The sequence below is a fragment of the Balaenoptera physalus genome (genome assembly GCF_965194825.1).
Source record: "Balaenoptera physalus genome assembly, chromosome: 2".
NCBI classification, from domain to species: Eukaryota; Metazoa; Chordata; class Mammalia; order Artiodactyla; family Balaenopteridae; genus Balaenoptera; species Balaenoptera physalus.
In genome coordinates this window covers 27,295,692-27,318,076 of record NC_138883.1, presented here as the reverse complement: position 1 = coordinate 27,318,076, position 22,385 = coordinate 27,295,692, and the positions used below count along the sequence as shown (strand labels likewise).

General features: G+C 48.1%; 1 protein-coding gene and 1 pseudogene across 6 annotated transcripts in view; one reads left to right on the top strand and one right to left on the bottom strand.

Annotated features, from left to right (window-relative positions):
- FLVCR2 (FLVCR choline and putative heme transporter 2) overlaps positions 1-20,374 on the top strand; it is a 65,004-nt gene extending 44,630 nt beyond the window's left edge. Inside the window, exons 4-11 of one of the 5 annotated variants that reach the window (XM_082451698.1) lie at positions 1,444-1,511; positions 2,697-2,800; positions 12,738-12,848; positions 13,659-13,764; positions 13,915-14,026; positions 14,614-14,669; positions 16,627-16,671; positions 18,696-20,374. In XM_082451698.1, the coding sequence (XP_082307824.1) occupies positions 1,444-1,511; positions 2,697-2,800; positions 12,738-12,848; positions 13,659-13,764; positions 13,915-14,026; positions 14,614-14,669; positions 16,627-16,671; positions 18,696-18,776 (683 nt within the window). In that variant the 3' untranslated portion in view covers positions 18,777-20,374. Of the gene's footprint in view, positions 1-1,443; positions 1,512-2,696; positions 2,801-12,737; positions 12,849-13,658; positions 13,765-13,914; positions 14,027-14,613; positions 14,670-16,626; positions 16,672-18,689 lie in introns of all 5 variants that reach the window. The other 4 variants (XM_082451697.1, XM_082451696.1, XM_082451700.1 and 1 more) reach the window with 4 other exon arrangements.
- LOC309655920 (ras-related protein Rab-15 pseudogene) lies at positions 10,395-12,718 on the bottom strand (annotated as a pseudogene). The gene has a single exon. The product of its transcript is annotated as a ras-related protein Rab-15 pseudogene (transcript).
- Positions 20,375-22,385: the final 2,011 nt, after the last annotated feature.

Here is a 22,385-nt window from a genome sequence, read left to right as displayed (position 1 = left end):
GCCCTGTCTATGAACTGTGTCCTCTCTTACATGCTGCTAAGTGGACCTAATGCCAGGTGTGCCAGTGGTAGTTGTGTGAGCCTCAAAATTAGTTAAAATTAAAAAGACTCCTGGTGGGCCTTCCAGCGTGACCTCTGTATTTGTTTTTAAAATCTGTGTGCATTTTTCTTACCTACAAAATGGGAATGAGAATATTAGCTACTTTCTAGGATTGTTATGAGGATTGTAAGGTGTTTAGAAAAGTGCCTAGTATATAAGTGTATGCTACTGCCATCACCACCACCGTCACCATCATCACCACCGTCACCATTACCACCAGCACCATCACCACCATCATCATCACCATCATTATGAAGGGAGGGCAGAAGGCCCTTCTCCTTTGGATCAGTTTCAGTCTCATCTTAGTTACTAAGTCACTGTATGGCTTTTGACAAATAACCTCATCTTCTAAGGACAGATTCTTACAGTATATGCTAGGTGCCCCATTTATTTCTTGGATGAATCAATAAATTAGGAGAGTCAACTAAATGCTCTTTAGGGTCCTTTATGGTTTTGAATATAAGATTTTGTGTAATGTTGAATCTGAGAAAAAAGTTGGAGGGATGTGGAAAGAGGTGAGAATCTACCTGCAGAGGGAGTGTTGTCAGGGGTCAGAGGTCTGGAGCATTCTGGTGAGAGGACAGGTCATCAGGAGGAGGTGGAAGGGGTCCAGTACTTCTGCTGGCCCCTTAGGTCAGGCCAGCGCTTAAGAGGAATGTAGATGGCTCTGACTTGGGAGTAATACTTTCTGGAGCCTGTGTTTCCAGGACAGGGATAAAGGGATGAGAGGGCAGTGGTGTGTGGCTAAGAAGAGGTTCAAATGGTTAGTTTTGGTTGTTTTGGAGTATTTCTTCTTGAAACACTACCTCCAGTGGCAACAAGGATGAGGATTTCTTTTTTTTTTTTTTTTTAATTTTTCTAGATTATACTCCATTTAAAGTCATTAGAGAGTGCTTGGGTTTTTTTTTTTTTTTTTTTTTTTTTAAGATAGTAGTCATCTTTTCTTTTTAAAATTTATTTATTTATTTATTTATTTTTGGCTGTGTTGGGTCTTTCGTTTCTGTGCGAGGGCTTTCTCTAGTTGTGGCAAGCGGGGGCCACTCTTCATCGTGGTGCGCAGGCCTCTCACTATCGTGGCCTCTCTTGTTGCGGAGCACAGGCTCCAGATGCGCAGGCTCAGTAGTTGTGGCTCACGGGCCCAGTTGCTCCGCGGCATGTGGGATCTTCCCAGACCAGGGCTCGAACCCGTGTCCCCTGCACTGGCAGGCGGATTCTCAACCACTGCACCACCAGGGAAGCCCAAGGATGAGGATTTCTGACCTCCCTCACCACTGTGGGGAGAAGCCCGCAATGGCCCCAACAGGAGAATGACCCTAATGCTGTGTTTCTCCCTCCCTCCTTCAGGTCTGAATGCTGGTGCTTTTTATGCCTTGTCCACTCTGCTGAATCGCATGGTGATCTTGCACTACCCGGTAAGGGTGTTCCCTAAGCTTGCTGGGCCCTGAGAGAAGGAGGTTTCTGGTCTGTCTGGGCAGGAGCTGGGGTGGCAGCGTGGTATGGTGTGTGCTTCTGAGATTTGGAGGGAGGCGGCCCTGGGTCTCAGCCCCAGCTCCGGTGGTCCTTAGCTGTGTAATAAGCTGGTTAGTGCCTTGAGCTCTCATTCTCTTTTCTGTAAAGGAAGCCTAATTACTTACTGAAAGATTGATTTTAGGATTAGAAAGTAAATAATAAGGTTTATATATGTAAAGAGCATAGCATGGTGCCTGGTAACACAGTAGGTAAACATATATACACATAGAATCACATATGAAATAAACTTAGCTGTGAAATATGGGCAAGATTTAATTTTAAAGTCTTATTTGCTCAGCAGAAAGCATGTTTTAAATGTTTCCAGAACCAGCGAGGGCTGGATACTGGGAATGGGACACTGAGTATCCTGGAGTCGGGATCCCGGGTCCAGCCCTCTTCTGAAAGGTTGAGGGTCTCACGCTTGTGGGAGGGGTGAGCCACCGTGGCTGAGCGTTCCAGTGTTGGAGGTTGACAGGTCTGAGTTCACATCCTGCCTCTGCTCTTACTAAAGGCCTCATGACCTTGGGCTAGTAGGTTAATTTCACTGTGCCTCAGTGTCTTCATCTGTAAAATGGAGAATATTGATTAACCTTCTGGTGGGGAATTAGGAGAATTAAATGAGATGATGCTATAAAATCCTGGCTTTGAATAAACGCTCAAAAATATATAATTATTATCTTCCTATCTCTTCAAAAGTGATAACTGAAAAAACCTAAGTATGGAATGTTTGGATATACATAATTCAGTTTTTCCATCTGTGAAACGGGAATAATGATAAAGGTTTGCTATAAGGTTTACATTTAAAGAAATCCATCTAAAAGTGGTTTCTAAGGACAGAATTTGGTTCACCCCAGCATCCAGTATAATGCACACACATCCAGGGTTATATTATGTTGGCAGGAGCAATTATTCTAGGATTCTCTCTCCACTGGCAGCTTCTTACAGGCCATCTTGTCCTGATACTTTCTGAGAATTGGCTCTAATGAAGCCGGAGTTACTTGCCTTTGCCCCTTTGCCCTCTGCTGACTGTGCCCTGTCAGATATCTTGTCCCATCACTGAGCAGTCACTGGGGCTGTGGTTTCCCCAGGGCGAAGAAGTGAATGCTGGAAGAATCGGCCTGACCATCGTCATTTCAGGAATGCTTGGGGCTATGATCTCAGGTATCTGGCTGGATAGGACCAAAACCTACAAGTAAGTGACTCTTCCTCTTGGACTGAATCGGGGACCCCTGTCTTGAAATGACATATTCATTAGCGACACGGCTCCAAAGATGTGGGTGTGGCAGCTGGGGGTCTGAGTGGTCAAGTGGGGAGTTCAAATGTATCTTCTCTGAGCCTCAGTTTCCCCATTTATAAAATGAGGGAAGCAATGCCTGCCCTGTGGGGATCGTAGGAAGGTTAGAGATAGGGGACATGAGGCCTGTCAGAGTTCCATCCCCCAAGTAGCTTGTGGAAGGAGCAGAGGAAGGAGAAAATAAATGTGGAAAAGCATCAACAGTTGGACAGTTCGTGGAAACTCCACAGAGTGGGGACGAGGAGGTGGTTCCCCTGCCCTGTTCCCATAGCTCCCCCGTGGAGCCCATGGGGTTAACCAAGGTGCTCTGTGCTTCCAACAATTTACAGTGTGTTATTTTGCAATTGCTTCCACTTCATTGGTAAGTATTACGACATGCTTTAGTCCTGATTGCCCAGTGCATTTCTAATAGCCACGAAGATTTTAGTGGATGTCAGGCTAATCCAGGACGCTTACTAAAAATACAGATTCCTGGGCCCCACCCTCATGGATGCCAATTCAGTAGGGGAATCTGCATTTATAAAAATCAACCCGGATGCCTCAATTCAGTAGCCAGCCTTGGGGAAAATGCTCTGGAAACAGAGGCCCAACTTGTGTCTTTCCTGTGCTCCGCATGCACTGGGCACTCAATTAATGCTGGCCAGTAGGGCAGCTGCCAGGCCAGAGTTGTCCTGCTCTGGGGCAGATCAACATTCTGGGCTGCTTTGTCAAGGCCTCCAAAGTTCCCAGTGTCTGGAGGCAACAGACAGCGGCAGACCTGTTCTCTGCCACACAGATCCGCTTGTGAGGCTCTGGTCAGACCAGGGCTCTCTCTGTCTGCCTTTGTCAAAGGCCAACCCTGGGGATGTGGCTGCCTGGCTTGACACGACGAGGAGCCCAGCTGGGCTTAATTACTGCTGGTGGAGCTGGGCTGCCGCCTCGTCTTTGCCATATGTCAGTTGTTTGCTTTGGGCAGTGAGGACTGGCCACTCCCGAACCAGGGCACAGCAGCGTCCCCTTTTCTGGGCTTGCTGTGTGGCAAGAGAAGGGAGGGATTGGAATGTTGCCTGGGCGGGGATGTGGGTAGCCAGATGATTCAGGTGAACTAGAAAATATGGTGAAAATACAGGGAAAGGTCTGGGGAGGACACTGCAGAATCCTGCTGCCACCAGTTCCTAGTGTCACTTGATGTCTGCATCCTGCAGTCAGCATGGGACAGTCTTCTCCCTGCTCTACTACTTAGGCAGAGAAAGGGTGAGAGAGCTCTGTCATCTGGTCATTTTGGTGCCAGTTCCCTTTTCCCTGAGCCTCCCAGATTTGTCCTGTTTGGTTTGGAGGCTGGAAATTGGATGGTCAGGTCCCTTTATCTCTGGCTGAGACTACAGTTTTGTAGACAGGCTAGTGGTTTAAGAAGAAGCTATATGTAAACAAATATGGGAAAGATGAGCTTGTGGGGTCAGTGAGGGAGATGGGTGTCCTTGGAGTTGGGTTCTGCAGAGGGGGAGGGACTGGATGTGGGGAGCAGGGGGAGGAGGGATGAAGCTCCTCTGCCCTCAGCAGCTGCTTTGAGGACCCAGGAGGGAAGGGCATCCTTCAGAGGCTGTTGGTCTTTTCCAAAGATGCAGCCCCATCCTGTGTTAGTATTCCTGTGTGTGGGAGTAGAGAGAGCACAGGTTTCAAATCCAACCTCTGGGTTCGAATCTTAGCTGTGCACTTCCTGGGCAGGTGACTTTGGACAAGTAACTTGACTGGTTTGAGCTCAGTTTCCTCATCTGTCATATTAGGAAGAGTCATACATCTCTTTTTTTCCTACCAGTTTTATTGAGATATAATTGACATACAGCATTGTATAAGTTTGAGGTATACAGCATAATGATTTGATTTACATACATCATGAAATGATTGTCGCGATAAGTTTAGTGAACATCCATCATCATATATAGATACAAAATTAAAGAAATAGAAAAAAATTTCATGATGAGGACCCTTAGGATTTACTCTCAACAACTTGCGTGTATAACATACATTATATATATTATATATATTATATATATATATATTATATATATTATATTATATATATTATATATATTATATATATTATGCAATTATATATTATTATATATATTATATTATATATATTATATATATTATATATATTATGTTCATTATATTTATCGTATTGTACATTACATCCCTAGTACTTACTTACAACTGGAAGTTTGTACATTTTGACTGCTTTCTTCCAATTCTCCCTCCCCCTACCCCATCCCCACCTCTGGTAACCACAAATCTGGTCTCTTTTTCTATGAGTTTGCATGCTTGTTTGTGTTTGAAGTATTATTGACTTACTACACTATGTTAGTTCCTATACACAACATAGTGATTTGATGTTTCTATACATTTCAAAATGATCCCCAAGATAAATCTAATTTGGATCTGTCACCATACAAAGAGATTACATAGTTATTGACTGTATTCCCCACACCATACATTTCATTCCTTTGACTCATTTATTTTCTGACTGAAAGTTTGTACCTCTTAATATCTCTCACCTGTTTCTTTCCTCTCCCCCATTCCTTCCCCTCTGACAACCATCTGTTTGTTCTCTGTATCTGTGACTCTGTTTCTGTTTTGTTTGTTCATTTGTTTTGCTTTTTAGATTCCACATATAAATGATATTATATAGTATTTGTCTTTCTCTGTCTAAATTATTTCACTTAGCATAATATCATCTAGGTCCATACATGTCGTTGCAAATGGCAAGATTTCATTCTTTTTTATGGCTGAAATATATGTATATGTACCACATCTTCTTTATCCATTTGTCTGTTGATGGGCACTTAGGTTGCTTCCATATCTTGGCTATTGTACATAATGCTACAGTGAATATAGGGGTAGTACATATATCTTTTTGAATTAGTGTTTTCATTTTCTTGGGATAAATGCTCAGGAGTGAAATTGCTGGATCATCTGGGTGTTCTATTTTAAAATTTTTCTGAGGAATCGCTGTACTGTTTTCCATAGTGGCTGCACCAATTTATATTCCCACCAGCAGTTCACGAGGGTTCCCTTTTTCATGTACTTGTTGGCCATCTGTATGTCTTCTTTGGGAAAATGTCAATTCAGATCCTCTGCCCCCTTTTTAATTGGGTTGTTTGTTTTTTGATGTTGAGTTGTATTAGTTCTTTGTATATCTTGGATATTAACCCCTTATCAGATATGTCTTCTCCCATTCAATAGCTGGCCTTTTAATTTTGTTGATAGTTTCCTTTGCTTTGCAAAAGCTTTTTAGTTTGAAGTAGTCCCATTTGTTTGTTTTTTGCTTCTCTTTCCCTTGCCTGAGGAGATATATCAAAAAAAATTACTAAGACTGATGTCAAACACTATACTGCCTATATTTTCTTCTAGAATTTTTGTGGTTTCAGGTCTTAAATTTAAGTCTAATCCATTTTGACTTTATTTTTCTGCATGGTGTGAGAGAGTAGTTGAGTTTGATTCTTCTGTGTATAGCCGTCCAGTTTTCCCAACACCATTTATTGAAGAGTCTGTCTTTTCCTCATTGTATGTTCTTGCCTCCTTTGTCATAGGTTAATTGCTCACATAAATGTGCGTTCATTTTTGAATCGCTATTTGGTTCCATTGATCTGTGTGTCTGTTTTTTGCCAGTACCATACTGTTTTGATTACTATAGCTTTGTAGTATAGTTTGAAATCTGGGCAAACTGATACTTCTAGTTTTGTTCTACTTCCTCAAGATTGTTTGGCTATTTGGGGTTTTTTGTATTTACATACAAATTTTAGAATTATTTGTTCTAATTCTGTGAAAAATTTCATTAGTGTTTTGATAGGAATTGCGTTGAATCTGCTGATTGCCTTGGATTAGGTTGTTTATTTGAGATTTATTTTTTTTGTTTCCTGAGACAGGCTTGTGTCACTATAAACTTGCTTCTTAGAACTGCTTTTCCTGTGTCCCATATATTTTATTATTTATTTAATTAATTAATTTATTTTTTTGACTTGAAATATTCTTTATTTTGTAAACATCTGTGTTTAAAATAGATGAACCCTGCTCACAATTCATATCCTGGACCCAAGACACAGCACACAGATGTTCACAGGGAGATGGTGGGGCTCAGGAGCAGGTGGAGTGCCTGGGGCTGTGCCGAGTCTCAAGACAAGAGGTGCAAAGGTGGTGAGGAGTCAACAGGCAGGCACACCTGCTCAACAGTCTAAGGCCAGGTCCCAGGCTACCTCCGGGACTGGAGAAGTTTAGGGGTGAGAGGCTGACTCTGGTACCTCATGAGCATAGCTGCACCCTAAAATCCCAACCCTTCTCCTGCCCCATACCTCTCCCCAGCTGTGGCCCTTATGGATGGGGCTTCTCAGGCCATAGAATCCTAACCCCAAGTTTTCCCTTCCAGAACCCCTAGGGTACAGTAAAAATATAGTCCCTCTTCCCTGAGGGGGCTAGGAGAGAAAGGCAATGATGCTCGGCCAGATCTTCAGGGAAAGCAGCGACACTGACCACAGGTTGGAGCCAATGGCCAGTATAACTTCCCCTCCCTCGAGTCCCTGGCTGAGGGCACACTGAGAGTTGGCACTGCTGACCTCCCCACCCCAGAGTGATGCTGCAATTTCTAACACCTGAGGAGTTAGTCCTCAAGGAAACATCCTCACCTGTGGTCATGACTTTGTCCTAAAGAGTCAGCTCTTTACATTTCTCATTAGCCGACAATTTATAACTATTCCTGCCTTCCTTTTCCTTCCACTACGATAACTCATCCCCCATTCCTTCATCCTGAGCTACCCTCTCCTGCTCTCTCCTGATTTGATAAGAGTCAGAAGGAAAGGTTTGGTGATTTCATCCCCCAACCTTTTTTTCAGAAGAGTAAGGAAGTGGGGCTCTTAATTCTTCACATGTGTGTGTCCTGGATTTTAGTCTTTAATTAGTGAATGTTCGATGCCCAGTTTTGTTTTCACTCCAGTGCCAGCCATGCAATGCAGCTTAAGACTGATCCTCCTCCCTAGGCTTCTCCCATCTTGGGAAGGTGGGGAGGAACGCTACTAGGGCTGGTAACTGACTTGTTCCCTCCTTACAGGGTCTCCTGCAAACTACTCTTGGACCATATGGGGTTAAAGAAACTGCTTTCTGAAACAAAGGGCCCTGGAGGAGGGAGTCCGCTTCCCTCCACCTGTAGCCACAGTGCAGTTGGCAAACCCTCAAGCCTCTGAGTCAGGAGCTAGAGGAACAAGATGAGCACTTGGTCTTGAAGGCTGAAGGGAATAGCACCAGGCATTCCTACCCAGGGCTTGCCTGCTTTTTGCCCATGAGCTCCCTGCCCTTCTCCCACAAATTTTGGGTCTCGGGAAAGCCTTGAGAGCTGAAGGCTGGGCTCGGTGAAAGACCACCAGCATGGTTCTGTCACCTCTCACCTGCCAGGGTGGTGGGGAGATGCCCATCTTACATAAGAAATGGAAGATTGCTTTGGCTATTCGGGGTCTTTTGTGTTTCCATACAAATTGTGAAATTTTTTGTTCTAGTTCTGTGAAAAATGCCAGTGGTAATTTGGTAGGGATTGCATTGAATCTGTAGATTGCTTTGGGTAGTATAGTCATTTTCACAGTGTTGATTCTTCCAATCCAAGAACGTGGTATATCTCTCCATCTGTTTGTATCATCTTTAATTTCTTTCATCAGTGTCTTACAGTTTTCTGCATACAGGTCTTTTGTCTCCTTAGGTAGGTTTATTCCTAGGTATTTTATTCTTTTTGTTGCAATGGTAAGTGGGAGTGTTTCCTTAATTTCTCTTTCAGATTTTTCATCATTAGTGTATAGGAATGCAAGAGACTTCTGTGCATTAATTTTGTATCCTGCTACTTTACCAAATTCATTGATTAGCTCTAGTAGAACTACCATATGACACAGCAATCCCACTACTGGGCATATACCCTGAGAAAACCATAATTCAAAAAGAGTCATGTACCACTATGTTCATTGCAGCTCTATTTACAATAGCCAGGACATGGAAGCAACCTAAGTGTCCATTGACAGATGAATGGATAAAGAAGATGTGGCACATATATACAACGGAATATTACTCAGCCATAAAAAGAAACAAAACTGAGTTGTTTGTAGTGAGGTGGATGGACCTAGAGTCTGTCATACAGAGTGAAGTAAGTCAGAAAGAAAAAAACAAATACCGTATGCTAACACATACATATGGAATCTAAAAAAAAAAAAAAAAAAAGATGGTCATGAAGAACCTAGAGGCAGGATGGGAATAAAGACGCAGACCTACTAGAGAATGGACTTGAGGACACGGGGAAGGGGAAGGGGAAGCTGGGACAAAGTGAAAGAATGGCATGGACATATATACACTACCAAATGTAAAACCGATAGCTAGTGGGAAGCAGCTGCATAGCACAGGGAGATCAGCTCAGTGCTCTGTGACAACCTAGAGGGGTAGGAAGGAGGGAGACACAAGAGGGAAGAGATATGAGGATATATGTATATGTATAGCTGATTCACTTTGTTATAAAGCAGAAACTAACACACCATTGTAAAGCAATTATACTCCAATAAAGATGTTAAAAGAAAAAAAAAAAAGAAAAAGAAATGGAAGATGGGGCCCAGGAATTCCTGCTGCTGCTGAATTCCCCTCTGCTTTGCAAACTGCTGTCCCAGCTCTTAACCTGATATATAGGAGCTGGCTCTTCATTTCCAAACACTCCCCGTCCTGGAGTGTGTGGTTGGCCCCAGGGCTCTCCTTGCCCTGCAGTGCCCTCAGGCCTTGGTCCACATCTTTAAATTCGGGGGCAGGGAGAAATAGTGTACACGCTGCAGGGCAGGTAGAGAATGAAGGTTACTTCTTATCCCTGCCACCCCTCATCATTTTTTTTTTCTTCTCTGAAGCTCAGTTCCCTCAAGAGGTAGGAGGGCAGGCAGCCAAGTGCAGTGGAAGCTGGGGATGGGGGTGGGGGGAGGTGTAGGACAGCCCCAGGCGTGGGGACCACCAGTTTGGGCTTTCCTTCCTCTCTTGCCATTCCTCTTTCCTCGGTCACTGGGGAGGCAGGCCCATGGCACAAGAGGGGGCGGTGGGGAGGAGAGGACGGGAAGAATTTCCCACAAAGCGGGGTGGGGCTTCTCCCGGAGCAGAGCAGGGAACGTGCCCCTGAGCCTGAGTCCATTCCCTCGTCCCGGCAAAGAGGGAGGCATTGAAAGGTGCTGTACCAGCAGCCACACGGGACACGTGGGGGGCGGGGGAGGGCTTTGATAGGAACACAGCTGAGGGGAAGGGACAGAAAGAGAGGTGTGGAGAAGCGGAGAGGAGACCAGATGCACTGAGAGAGAAGGAACCTACAGTGGCTTTGACTCCGGACTGGGCCATCTTCTGGGACCTCAGGGTAGTGAGGCGGTGCTCGTAGCACATCAGGGGCTCGAGGCAGGCCTGTGGCTGGGGAAACAGGCTGGAGGGGGCCATCCCGGGGGGGAGGGCGGGGGAAGGGGGACGAGGCTGCTCCTCGGAGCCAGGCAGGGGGAGGAGTAGCGGCCGAGATTTCATAGGGTCACCCGAAGGAGAAGAGAAGCAGGGCAAAGCCCAGGCTCCCTGTGTGCCCGCAGCGCTCCTGCGGGGAGAGGGGACTGTGCGGGGCGGGGGTGCTCCACGCAAGATACTCAGCACCAGCAGGTTTTCGAAGAGTTCTCCCGGCCCTCGGGTTTGCCCTCATCCTCCTCCAGCTCCGCCAAGGCCAACTCATCGTTGGCGCGTGTCCGCAGACCTTCCAGCTCCTTCCTGTGGGCCTGCAGCACCAGCTCCGTCAGGCGCGTGAAGGACTCTTTAATGTTGAGGCTGGTGCAGGCACTTGCTTCATAGAAGTCCATGCCATACTCTTCAGCCAGGTGCTGCCCTTGCTCTCTTCCCACCTGCCGTTTCTGCTCTTCATCAGCCTTATTCCCTGTAAGGATCTTCTGGACACCTTCTGGTGCATTCTCATCCACATCCCTGACCCACTTCATGATGTGCTGGTAAGAGCGCTCACTGCTAATGTCGCAGACTAAAAATATTCCCTGGGCCCGTCGATAGTACTGCTTTGTGATGGTCTGCTATCTCTCCTGCCCCGCTGTGTCCCAAATCTGTATCCGCACTTTGATGCCATCTACCTCTATGGTCTTCATCTTAAAGTCAACACCGATGGTGGAGATGTGCGAGAAGTGGAACTCTTTGTCGGTGAAGCCGCGCGGCAGGCAGGTCTTGCCTACCCCAGAGTCCCGAAGTCCCCGATCAGCAGCAGCTGGAACAGCGCATCGTATTGCTTCGCCGTGGCTGGGCCGGAGGGGCCGGGGGCTGTGGGCCGGCGGGCGGGAGGGCGGGCGGCGGGCTCGTCCTGGCTCGGCCGGGGCCATCGCGGCGCGCGCCCCACCCTCCTGCTCGAGAATGGCGCCGGCGGCGAGAAGGAAGCGGGGCCGGCTCGCACCGCCTCGCCGCCGCTCGCTCGGTGCCAGGAATATATTTTATATTGTGTTTTTTGTTAGTTTATCTCCAGGTGTTTTTAAAATTTCTTCTTTGATTTCTTCGGTGACCTGATGGTTGTTTAGTAGATAACTGTTTAGCCTCCGCGTGTTTGTGTTTTTGGCACTTTTTGTAGTTGACTTCTGATCTCATAGTTTTGTGATTAGAAGAGATGCTTGATATGATTTCAGTTTTCTTAAGTTAGTCGTACTTTTCTTGCATGGCTTTTGCAAGGGTTGAATGAAATAATAAATGCATGTAAAGCACTTCGCAGAATCCCTGGCATCCAGTAAATGCAGTGTTAGTTTCACATAACCACAGTACACACCTGCTGGCAACCCCTCTGTGTTTCTGGCCTCAGCAGAGATGAGTGAAGGCTTTGAGCTTTCATAGTCTGAGTTCCCACGTTCGTGGCCAGAGCGCAGAAAGATGTGCAGAGTCCCTGCCCTCAGTCAGTAGGACAGAGAGGGACGCAGGTCCCAGTGCAGGAGTCAGGGCCACAGCAGAGTCCTGAGTGGGCAACATGGGGGGAGAGGTGTGGGGAAGGGCACAAGCAGGGTGAGCCAGAAACAGAAACCAGCTGGTTGCTGAGGGTCCTTCTGAGGGACCAACAAGGGGAAATGCAACTGGGAGTGGGCGGAGCTTTCTCCCCTCGGCTTTGGAGTCAAGGACTTAGTTCAGGGCTGGAGAATGTTCTCTCTTAGTTGCCACTGTCAGGAGCAGAGTAGTTCAGATTCAGCAGGAAAAACGGTGCTGGACGTGTGCAGGTGGCAACAGGAAGAACTCAAGGATGACAGAGACTCTCACAGCCAGGGCTCTGCCCAGCATTAACCTGGGGTCTGGGGGCAAAGCAGACAAGCAGAACGGGCTTCTGGGGTCGTCTGCATGCCACTGCCGCCTGACCACAGCTGTTGTGTGTCCCATTTGTTTTTTCAGTGGGGGAGGAGGAGAGGAAAGGGTTATGCCTTCTTGCTTGTGGGTAGGACGTGACAAGTCCAGGTACAGCGTGATTTTGTTGAGAGGGTTTTGCAGGAGAACACACGTGCCGCAAGATGACTTCATACTGTCCTGGTCTTACCCTTTGTAGCTCTGAACACAGTGTGATCATTGGTCCAATGTCCATCAACCTCATGGACAGAAAATTCTATGAGAGCAAATAGCTCAAAGAAGTGGGCTTGGCATGCAGTAGGTGCCCAGTAGATAGAAGGTGGGACGGAGGGAGAGAGAGAGGAAGGAAGGAGGGAAGGAAGGAAGGTAGGAATGGAAGGAAGGGAGGGAGAGAGGGAGGGAAAGATCCTGTTAAAGTCTGCAGTATATGACTCAACTTCGTTGCCTCTGCTTGTAGGGAGACAACTTTGGTGGTCTACATCATGGCTCTGGTGGGCATGGTAGTTTACACGTTGACCTTGAACCTGGGACACCTGTGGGTAGTGTTCATCACGGCTGGTGCAATGGGGTAAGTTTCACCTCTAGCCTGCTTAACTGGAAAGCTCCACCCATGGTTCCTGAGCTGCCAACATCCTAGGAAGCAATAGGTATCCCTCTGCTGCCTTCTCACTGACCTCCTGAAATGTGGAAATGGTGGCCAGAGGTCAGGTTCACTTGTAACACTTCGAAAGTCCACCTGGGGCTTCCAGGCCCATCCATGCTGTTGGGATGGACTGTGTCCTTCACAGATCTCTGGGAGGCTAGGAAATGTATGGAGTCTTTATTAGCTCTGCCTGGGACAACATGGCCTCAGAGAAAGTACACAGGGCTGGGAATCAGAAAGTGTGGGTCCTGATTTCAGTTTTGCTGTTGACTATCTATTAGACCACAGGCACCTCCCTTAATCACTCTGAGACTCAGTTTCTTCATCTATAATTTAAGATGAGTGGCCTGCCTTGTGGAGTTGTTGGAAAGAATGACAGAGATAGCAGATGTGAAAGCAGTAGGAAGTGTGGTGCAGGTGTAAGAGCTCAGAGCTGGAATTTTCTAGACTTGTATGAGAAAGTGTAGGAAATGGTACCTCTTCCACAGGGGTCTCTACTCAGCTTCACCTCCCACTTATTTTCCTGTGGGCGGTACGTGTGTGTGTGTGTATGTGTGTGTGTGTGTTTGTGTGTGTGTAATGGCTGCATAGGGGATGGCCTGATTTTCAAGGGCCTGGCATGTCTTGATGGAAAGAAAGAGAATAGGAAAAGGAGTTGTAGGGCAGGAGATAGGCTCCCTTTTCTCCTTGTTCCGGAAGTTCTCCATCACCTTGTTTCTGTGATCTGGGCTTCAGCTTCTTTATGACTGGCTACCTCCCGCTGGGATTTGAGTTTGCTGTGGAGCTGACATACCCAGAATCAGAAGGCATATCGTCTGGCCTCCTCAACATGTCTGCCCAGGTAGGCCTCTCATTTCGTGGTGGCCCTAGAGCCGTGGCTCTTTGTTCCCTGCTGGGCTTGTCCGGTGCAGACACTACATTATGACAGCTCAGCTCCCCCGTGGGCTGGTTGGCTGGGCCCTTGTTTCCAGTCTTCTCTGTGCCTTTGCAGGTATTCGGGATCATCTTCACCATCTCCCAGGGCCAGATTATCGACAACTATGGAACCAGGCCTGGGAACATCTTCCTGTGTGCGTTCCTCACCCTTGGAGCCGTCCTCACTGGTGAGTCAGAGCCTCAGGACAACATGATGCTCTGACTGCTCATGGGTTTAGGCTGTTGGCAGTTTGGCACCCAGTGCCTTGATTGATCATACAATTGGGGGTTCATGTGCAGTGGGGCAGACGAGAGGGCTTGTTAGGAAGTCTTTGGGGAGGCATTAGCATATTTTGGTGGAATGAGCTTGGGTTTTGGCCCCAAAAGACTCTTGTTTGAATCCTATACTGTGACACCGACCTCCATAGCTGTTTGACCTTGGGCAAGTGGACCCACTTCTGGGAGCCCCACTTTCCTAATCCGTAGAATGGGGATTGTTGTGAGGATTGGAGCAATGTGTGCAAACTCCCTTCAGATATCAGGGATCTATAAATGAAGGGCAGTGTCATCACTGGCTTCTGCCTGTCAGGGACAGCAGTGGTCCCCAGGCTTATCAAGTTGGCTGACTGAACCTCCAGATCCCTGGAATATCTGAAGGAGGTGGGATACCTGTGGCCCTTAGGAGAGTGAGGGCTCCCTCTCGTGGATGAACGTAACCATCGCTCTGCTTGATAACTGTCTCTTTTGCCCTTCCTTCTGCAATCCTGGACCTCAGCATTCATTCGGGCAGATCTCCGGAGGCAGAAAGCAAACAAAGAAACTCCTGAGAATGTGAGTACGTTGGGAGCCGCTGGGCTGAGATCTGGGTCCCGGCTTTGCTGAGGCTGCGGCAGCAGGGGTGGGGAGGCTCCCAGAGTGACGGGTGGCTATGAGAGCAACTCAGCATCACGCACGTGGAGACAGAGAGTTTCCTTGGGAGCTGCCTCAGCCCTGCTTTTCTGCTGCCCTGTCTGGGCTCTGCTCCCGCTTCCTTCCCTTCTCCTGGCCTCCCTGCTCTGGTCCCCGGAGCTCCTCACTGTGTCACAGGCTGCTGAGCAGCACCCGCCCCTGGATCCTGAGACACGTCCTCAGGCCCTGGGTCCTCTCCTTTCAGCCTGGGGTTGGTGACTGGAGAGGAAAGGTGGCCACCTGGGGCCCCCATTCTGTCATGGCGGTGGTGGCCTCGAGACAGTGGCCCTCTTGGCACGTGACAGCCCCCCAGGCAGTGCCATGGGATAGAGGGACCGGGGCCAGTGGGTTGCCATCAGGGCTCTAAAAGGACAAGTCAGGAAGCAGGAGTTGATGGTGATGGAAGGGGAGAGGACCAGGAGTTTGATCTAGAACAGAAAAGTGTTTCCCATAGCTCTTAATTGGCTGGGAAGTATTTTAACCAAAGTGTTAGGTGTCAAATCTGAGCCAGGATGAAAGGAATTTCAGCTCTAAGAGCGTAGTAGGATTTTCTTCAAAAACAGAACAAAACACCCAAAACTTATTACAGAGGTAATACATATTCTGTAAAAAAATACAGAAAGGTGTACAAAATTTAAAAGTCATCCTGTAATAGCATCAGCTAGAGATGAGATGCTGTTTTTTTACATTTTCTTATGCATGTCTGTGTCCACATATGATATATACATATAGATATATGTATGTATTTTTTCAACAAAAGTGGAATCTTGTTCTATGTGCCTTTTTACTTGTTGCGAGTGCTTTATCAGGTCATTAGTCTCTTACAACATACTTTTAAAGACTGCACAGTGTTCTAATGACCGCACATGGATAAACATGATTTGTTTAACAGTTTTCCTGTCCGGGAACATTAAGGTTGTTTCTGATTGTTGTTATAAATGATACTGTGATTAATGTCCTGGAGCTGAATCTTTGGACATGTTCTTAAGCACAGTATTTCCCCGAGAAATGGATCAGTGGTCATGCCCATTTTTAAGCTTTGATGTGTATTGCCAGACTGTCCTCTAGAAAGGTACTGTCAACGCTACCAATGCTCACTGCTCTCGCAGTGTATGAGGCCAACACTGAGTGTTTATCATTTTTTAAATTCTCTGCCAATTTTCTAAGGCAAAAATGTTATCTGAAAGAGGTACATTTAGCGCTTTAAGAATATGTGTTGGCAGATGGATGCTAATCTTTAGTTCCCTACTGTTTGTCCTCTGATCTCACACTCTGGGGTTGGCAGGTAGCAGCAGGGAGCAGGTGGAGGGAGGCGGCTGGGTCTGGACATTCACTGGGGACCCAGGGAAAGCCTGAGACAGGAGTGTTATTCTCAGCAGCCTGTGAGAACTGTGGCATCACCACTGTGGAGATGGGTTTGCCCCTGTGCCATGGATGAGGAAACGTGATTCGGGACACTTTGGCGAATATATCCTGAGCCTGGGGAAATGGTGCCCGTGATAACAGGATAGGTTTCTCGTGAAAAGGTTTCAATTTGAAATGTGACGCCTTATGTCAAGTGATATGTGATTTTGCTATGTTTACTTTATAATCTGTATTTCCCTGGGCAGATAAAGGCAAACAGAAGAAAGTAAAGGTCACCTATAGTCCTAGCGCCCAGAGATAACCTAGTAACATTTCGTCATTTCCCAGTGTATTTTCTATGAATATGCTTGTGCACGTTGGGTTTTCTACCCTGATTGTTTCCTTACTAGAGCTTGACAACCTTTCTACACCATTGCACCCCCAAAACCCCACATCTACCTATACACATTTCCATTTCCTCTTGTTTGCTATTTAGGTTGTTCCCGTATTTCACAGCCAGATCCTTGTCCACGAGGACCAGGTTTGTTAATCCAGGATGGAGGTGTTGGCTCGTCTGAATGGACTGTGGGAAATAGCAGCGAGTAGGACCAGGAGGCCAGTCCGGTGCCAGTCCGGTGCTGTCAGTGTCCTGGATACTCACTGTGTGTCTCTGCACCTCCCTTGCATCTGGGGGAGCCTGGTGTGATGGGGGGTCAGAGTCATGCTGGGCTAATGCCCAGGGAAGCCAGCGCTGTCAGAGGGCATCCCTGCAACGGTTGTCATTTGACACTCCGAGGTGGTGGGTGTAAGTGGGACCTGCGAACTGTCACAGGGATTCACTCTCAGCTCCAGGTGAACGCAGGGCAGGCAGCGCATCTGGCCAGAGCTGCTCTTTCTTTTTTTTGTTTTAACATCTTTATTGGAGTATAATTGCTTTACAATGGTGTGCTAGTTTCTGCTTTATAACAAAGTGAATCAGCTATACATATACATAATCCCCATATCTCCTCCCTCTTGTGTCTCCCTCCCACCCTCCCTATCCCACCCCTCCAGGTGGTCACAAAGCACCGAGCTGATCTCCCTGTGCTATGGGGCTGCTTCCCACTAGCTATCTGTTTTACATTTGGTAGTGTATATATGTCCATGCCGCTCTCTCACTTTGTCCCAGCTTACCCTTTCCCTCCCCGTGTTCTCAAGTCCATTCTCTACATCTGCGTCTTTATTCCTGTCCTGCCCCTAGGTTCTTTTTTTTTTTTTTTAGGTTCCACATATATGTGTTAGCATATGGTATTTGCTTTTCTCTTTCAGAGCTGCTCTTTCTAATCAGTGAAGTGTGTCATTTTTGTAGAAGGAGCCAGAACTTCTGGCTGGGGGGTCATGACTGACCTTCACGGCAACAGTCTGCATTTGGGTTTCCATTCTTCTTCCAGTTAGCAGTTCTTGGCCACAGAGGCACTAAGCCCTGTTTGATTGTGATTTCAAGGTGATGGCTCTGGAAGAGGCGGGAGCGTGTGCATGAGTGTGTCAGAGAGAGGAGACAGCCTGAGTGGCTGAAGTCGGCTGCTGGCTGCCTGAGTGAGGGCTTCTCAGGGCTGAGGCCGAGCTGGTGCCAAAAAGTTAGCAAGATGGAGAACAGGAAGCTGGATCTGCCGCTGTTATCTCTGCCACAGGCTGCCCTGAGAGTGTCCTTGGAGAGGGAGTGCCATATGTCCAGCTGACGTGCCCTGGACGTGCTCCTCCAGCCTCGATGGTGGGGGCTGTGTGGGGCGGGGCCTGTGCACGAGGCCTTGTTGGGAACTGGATGAGCCCCTGATGGAAGAAGCCAAGTGTTCCTAAAACGGCAGACAAATGCCCAAGTTGGCCGCTGGCACCTAGGGGCCTCACAGAATAATTTCCATGTATAAATCCCACCCAGCTAACAAGTGTGACCCAGAAGTTCTTCTAATCCTGTGCCATTCGCCCCCAAGAAAACTGAAGACAAACTGACCCAAAGTCTCTTTTTCTATGCGGAAATTATATATACATTATTTTCAGCCCCGAAGTTGACATATGCCATTAAGCATCCTGCCTTTATAACAGTTCTCTGCTGCATCTGTTCCACGCACACGGTAACAGTATTCCTCATCCTGGGGCTGCCCCTGACCGGGGGTGGTCAGCAGTCCTGAGGGAGGTGCAGACCTGGCCCGTTGCACAGCCACCTGGGGGTCCGTCCAGCTGGGCTGAGGCTGTCAGAAGGGGGAGGAGGGTGAGCGGAACTCAGTGGCACTCGCAGTGAGGTGGCCCGTGGTGGCTGTGGTGTCACAGAAAGCTGCCTTTTTGTTCTTCCTTTGATCCTGTCGTGATGGTGTGTGTGTCTGGGGAGCACACTTGTGGCCGGGCCGGAGCTTCTGTTCCTGTTCCCTTTGTCGCTGTCAGGGGTGCTGAGTGCCTGGGACTCTGGTTTTCCCTGCGGATTACAGACTCACTGGCAGGCAGATGCTCCGGTCGGGATGGAGTCCCTGCCTCTTCACCCCAAGGGCTGCCCACTTGTTTGCCTTGTAGAAACCCGCAGAGGAGGAGGAGGAGGAGGAGGAGGAGGAGGAGGAGGAGGAGGAGGAGAGCAAAACCAGCAAAACCTCCGCTAGTGTACTGGAGGAGCACCTCTGAGAGAGAAAGGTGGTGGGACTCAGGGAACACGGACCACGCCCACCTCTTCAGCCAGCACAGCTCTCCCTGCCAGCACCACGGGCTTCCCCGGAGCAGCTTTTGGAGGGAACCAGGGGGCATAGCTGGGGCTTGGACGGCAGTGCCTCTGCCTGGAACCCACCGCAGAGCTGGTGTCGTCTGCCTGGGGGAGACTGCAGTTTTCACCACGTGCCGATCGGCTCCCCGCCCCTCCCCACGTAGGTCTGGCAGCTGGTGGGCGGGGGCAGAGGGAATCCTGGAGGCAGTCCTGGCCGGCTGCCTTGCCTTCCCTCCACCCCATCCCACGGGAGAGAGCCTGCCAATTATCACGGAAAGAAAGCTTACTCCGGAGGTTAACTTTTTCTAGTGTCTTCAGACCCTTAGGAGCCCAATTCTAAGGGGCGGCAGCTGCTCTGGACGAGGGTCATTCTTGGGCCACCAGACTGACCGCTAACGTTCGGAGGGAGAGAAAACACCATCAGGACAAACCCCTCAGGACTCTGGGACCAGGTTCTCCTGGCTCATGTTGGCGTCTGTCTCCAAACCCTCTTTCCCAAGAGCTGATCAAACCAAACATCAGTAAACTTGACAAAAACTTTGCTGTGGCTGTGAAGGAGAAGCCGATTTCAGAGAGTTGACCTTCTCAGGATGTGAGGGTGCTTACGAATTTGGGGACTCTGGTCCCCAAATGATTTAGGAATGGAAAGGTTCTTTTCTAAAAAAGATGTCCTGGCCTAGGGCCTTGTGTGTGTGTCACTGTCACCTCTGCTGCTGTCATCTGGACGCTGCCCACGTGTTCTCCAGAGGGAGGGCAAGCCCAGCCAACTAACTACCTGTACCCTTTAGTGAAAACCAACCTGGATACCTTCCCCCCTGCGAACTCCAGAACGCTTCTGAGAGATGAAAGGGGCAGCAGGTGGCCACTGAACGGGACTCGGGTCTCCTGGGTTAGATAAGTGCATTCCATCTCTGATGGGGACAGTATTTGCATCCCCACCTCTCCCCTCACCCCCTTCTTTAATAGCAATAATTTTTTCTCAGATGTTCTGAATTTAAAGAGATTCCCTTTCAATCAGCCCTAGCTGACCTTTCCTGCTTTGCCTGCTGTCTGGCTCTACCCATGGGCTTCGGTAGTATTTCCAAAAATAAGATGTTTTGGTCATTTCTCCTGTGCGTTGAGTTCCGTGATCATGACCCCTATGCTGCCCCGGCCTCAGCATATTGGAGCAGCCTGTGTGGCAGCGGTGCTGGGGTACTTGAGCCACTGCCCAAGGGGAGCCAAGTGTGTGTGTCTGTGTGTGTGTGTGTGTGTCTGTGTCTCTGTGTGTGTGTCTGTGTGTACAGATATTCTGTACATAATAAAAGAAGTTCACACTTCTGGTGGGAGGACTGAGGTAGGGGTGGAGGGGAGGTGGAGAGTGATGGCGCCTTACTTTTTGATAAAGAGTGTCTACTCTTCAGTCCCTTAAAATGTATCAACAAAATGTTTACTGAAACCGTTGATTTATTTAAAAAACATAATTAGTATTTTCTACTTGTTAATGTCAGATTTTTAGGGCAATAAAAGATTCTCCATGTGGTCTGCCTTGTCATTTATTGGGGCAGAGATGGCTTTGGTGGCGGGAGCGGGCTGGAGGGGCAGGGGCTCGGGGTAGAGGAGGAGCTCCTGTGGGCTCTGTACCCTGGAAGGTGGTCTTCTGCTGACACAGATACTGCCATCCTAGTGGGTGAGTTTTAAAAGATGAGGCTGCAGAGGTGACAGCTGGCCTTTGTGGGGGACTGCAGCTCGGCGTCTGACATGTGACTGGGACTGCTTTCCCTACAGCATCCACGTGCAGGCGGTTCACCTGAGTGTGCCTGCTGCCCAGAGAGCCCACTGCGGCTTCTGGCTCTGCCTCAAAGGGTGGCTGGAATGTTTGTTCTATAATCAGAGCAGTCACTCACCAGGTCGTGCTGGCCGGAATCCAGTTTTGTCATTTGCAGTTCTTCTGAATCGTCCCCCTTCCTGCCACTCTTCCCTTTGCGATTGCATTTACCTTATGCGTGTTACGTGAGTGGGCTGCAACGATCAGTTTCCTGGACATTTCTTCTTTAGAGAGTTGCACTGTGTCTGTGGCATTCTGGCTCCGTATCTGTTAGCAGTTCTTAGGTGGAGAGACAACATTATGATTCCACTTTAAACCACCTGGGAAGGGAGCCAAGCCTGGGCTGTCAGAGAAATCTTATACTCATAGTGTCTGCCAAATACTGTGTCATTTCTTTAGATGCTTCGGGATCTTGTCTTTATTTATCTGGAATCATGTTTCTGTGGTGCATGCCTAGAGGATCCACATCATCTTATGCTTTCATTCATTCCTTTCTTAGGTGGGCTCCCTGTGGACCTCAAATGTTGTTAACTCTCTGTAAGATCATTCCTTTTCTTACTGCCTCCTACAATAGCTAAGGGAAAGATGGTTCGTACCACTGAGCTGTTTTTCCAGGTGGGGACGTGAGGCCTGGAATCCTAACAACCACTTTTGGCACCATAATCATCATAAAGGAAGCCAGCCTGTGGATGAAGCCAATGTAGGAGGGCAGAGCCAAAAGAATCCCAGAGAAATAGAGCTCAGTCCTGATCAAGCCGTTCCTGAAGGCTATAATCCTCTTTTCAGTTTTGTGAGCCAATGTTACCTTTATTAGTTCAGCTAGTTTAGGGAAGATTTTCACCTGAAGAGCCTTAACTGACTGAGAATTCCCAACTGAAGTGTCAACTTCAAGCTTCCTGTCAGGCCCTCACAAGCCCCCTGCCTCCCTTCCATCTCCTCCCTTCCACTCCCTAACCTCACCATCCTGTAGTTACAGTGATCGTAGGCCTTCAACAAGACTAGATGCTGCTCCCTCTGCCCTAAGTGCCCGCCTCACATCTTAAGACATATGATCCCTGCGATTCAAGTCTCAACTCAGATCCCAACTCCTCAGGGAGGCTTTTCCCGATGATCTAAGTTGTGCACCTCCCTCCCCTTCCTGATCACAGTGCCTTGTTTTCTAGAGCTCTTATCACTGGAGTTGTTCTTTCAGGTATGGGCTTGTTGATAGTCTGACTCCTTGACTACAGGGACATTGCCTGGGTCGTTCATCTGTCTTTCCCAAGTGTCCGGCAGGCAGTAAGTGTTCAATAAACACTTGTTGAAATAGCGAATGGGCTCTCGCGTCTATATGCTGTGCATGAGGGCCCAGCCAGTGCGGAGGTGCTCGGGGTTGTGTTTGGATGGCAGCAGTCTGCTCCAGTGCCTTGTCCTGGGGCCCCAGTGTTCTTCTTTTCATGGTCATACAGCTGTTTCTTCTATGCTGCCTGGTTCTGCTTTCTCAAGAATCTGTTTCTTCCTTGGGAAGAAAACAAGAGAGGGTCCTGGCTGTTCAGTTGTGAACTCAGAATCTTGAAGGTGGGGATGGAGAGGAGGAAGGTTTGACTTCACAAGAAATGAGCAAGAGACAAAAGGCAGCCAGGTTTGCCTGGGTCTTGAGTTGTCCTACTCATGGTATATTTGATCAGCAGAAAGCTGTGATTCTCCTCTGCTAGGCCTCAGAGGAGGGGCAGGGGTGCTCTGGGCT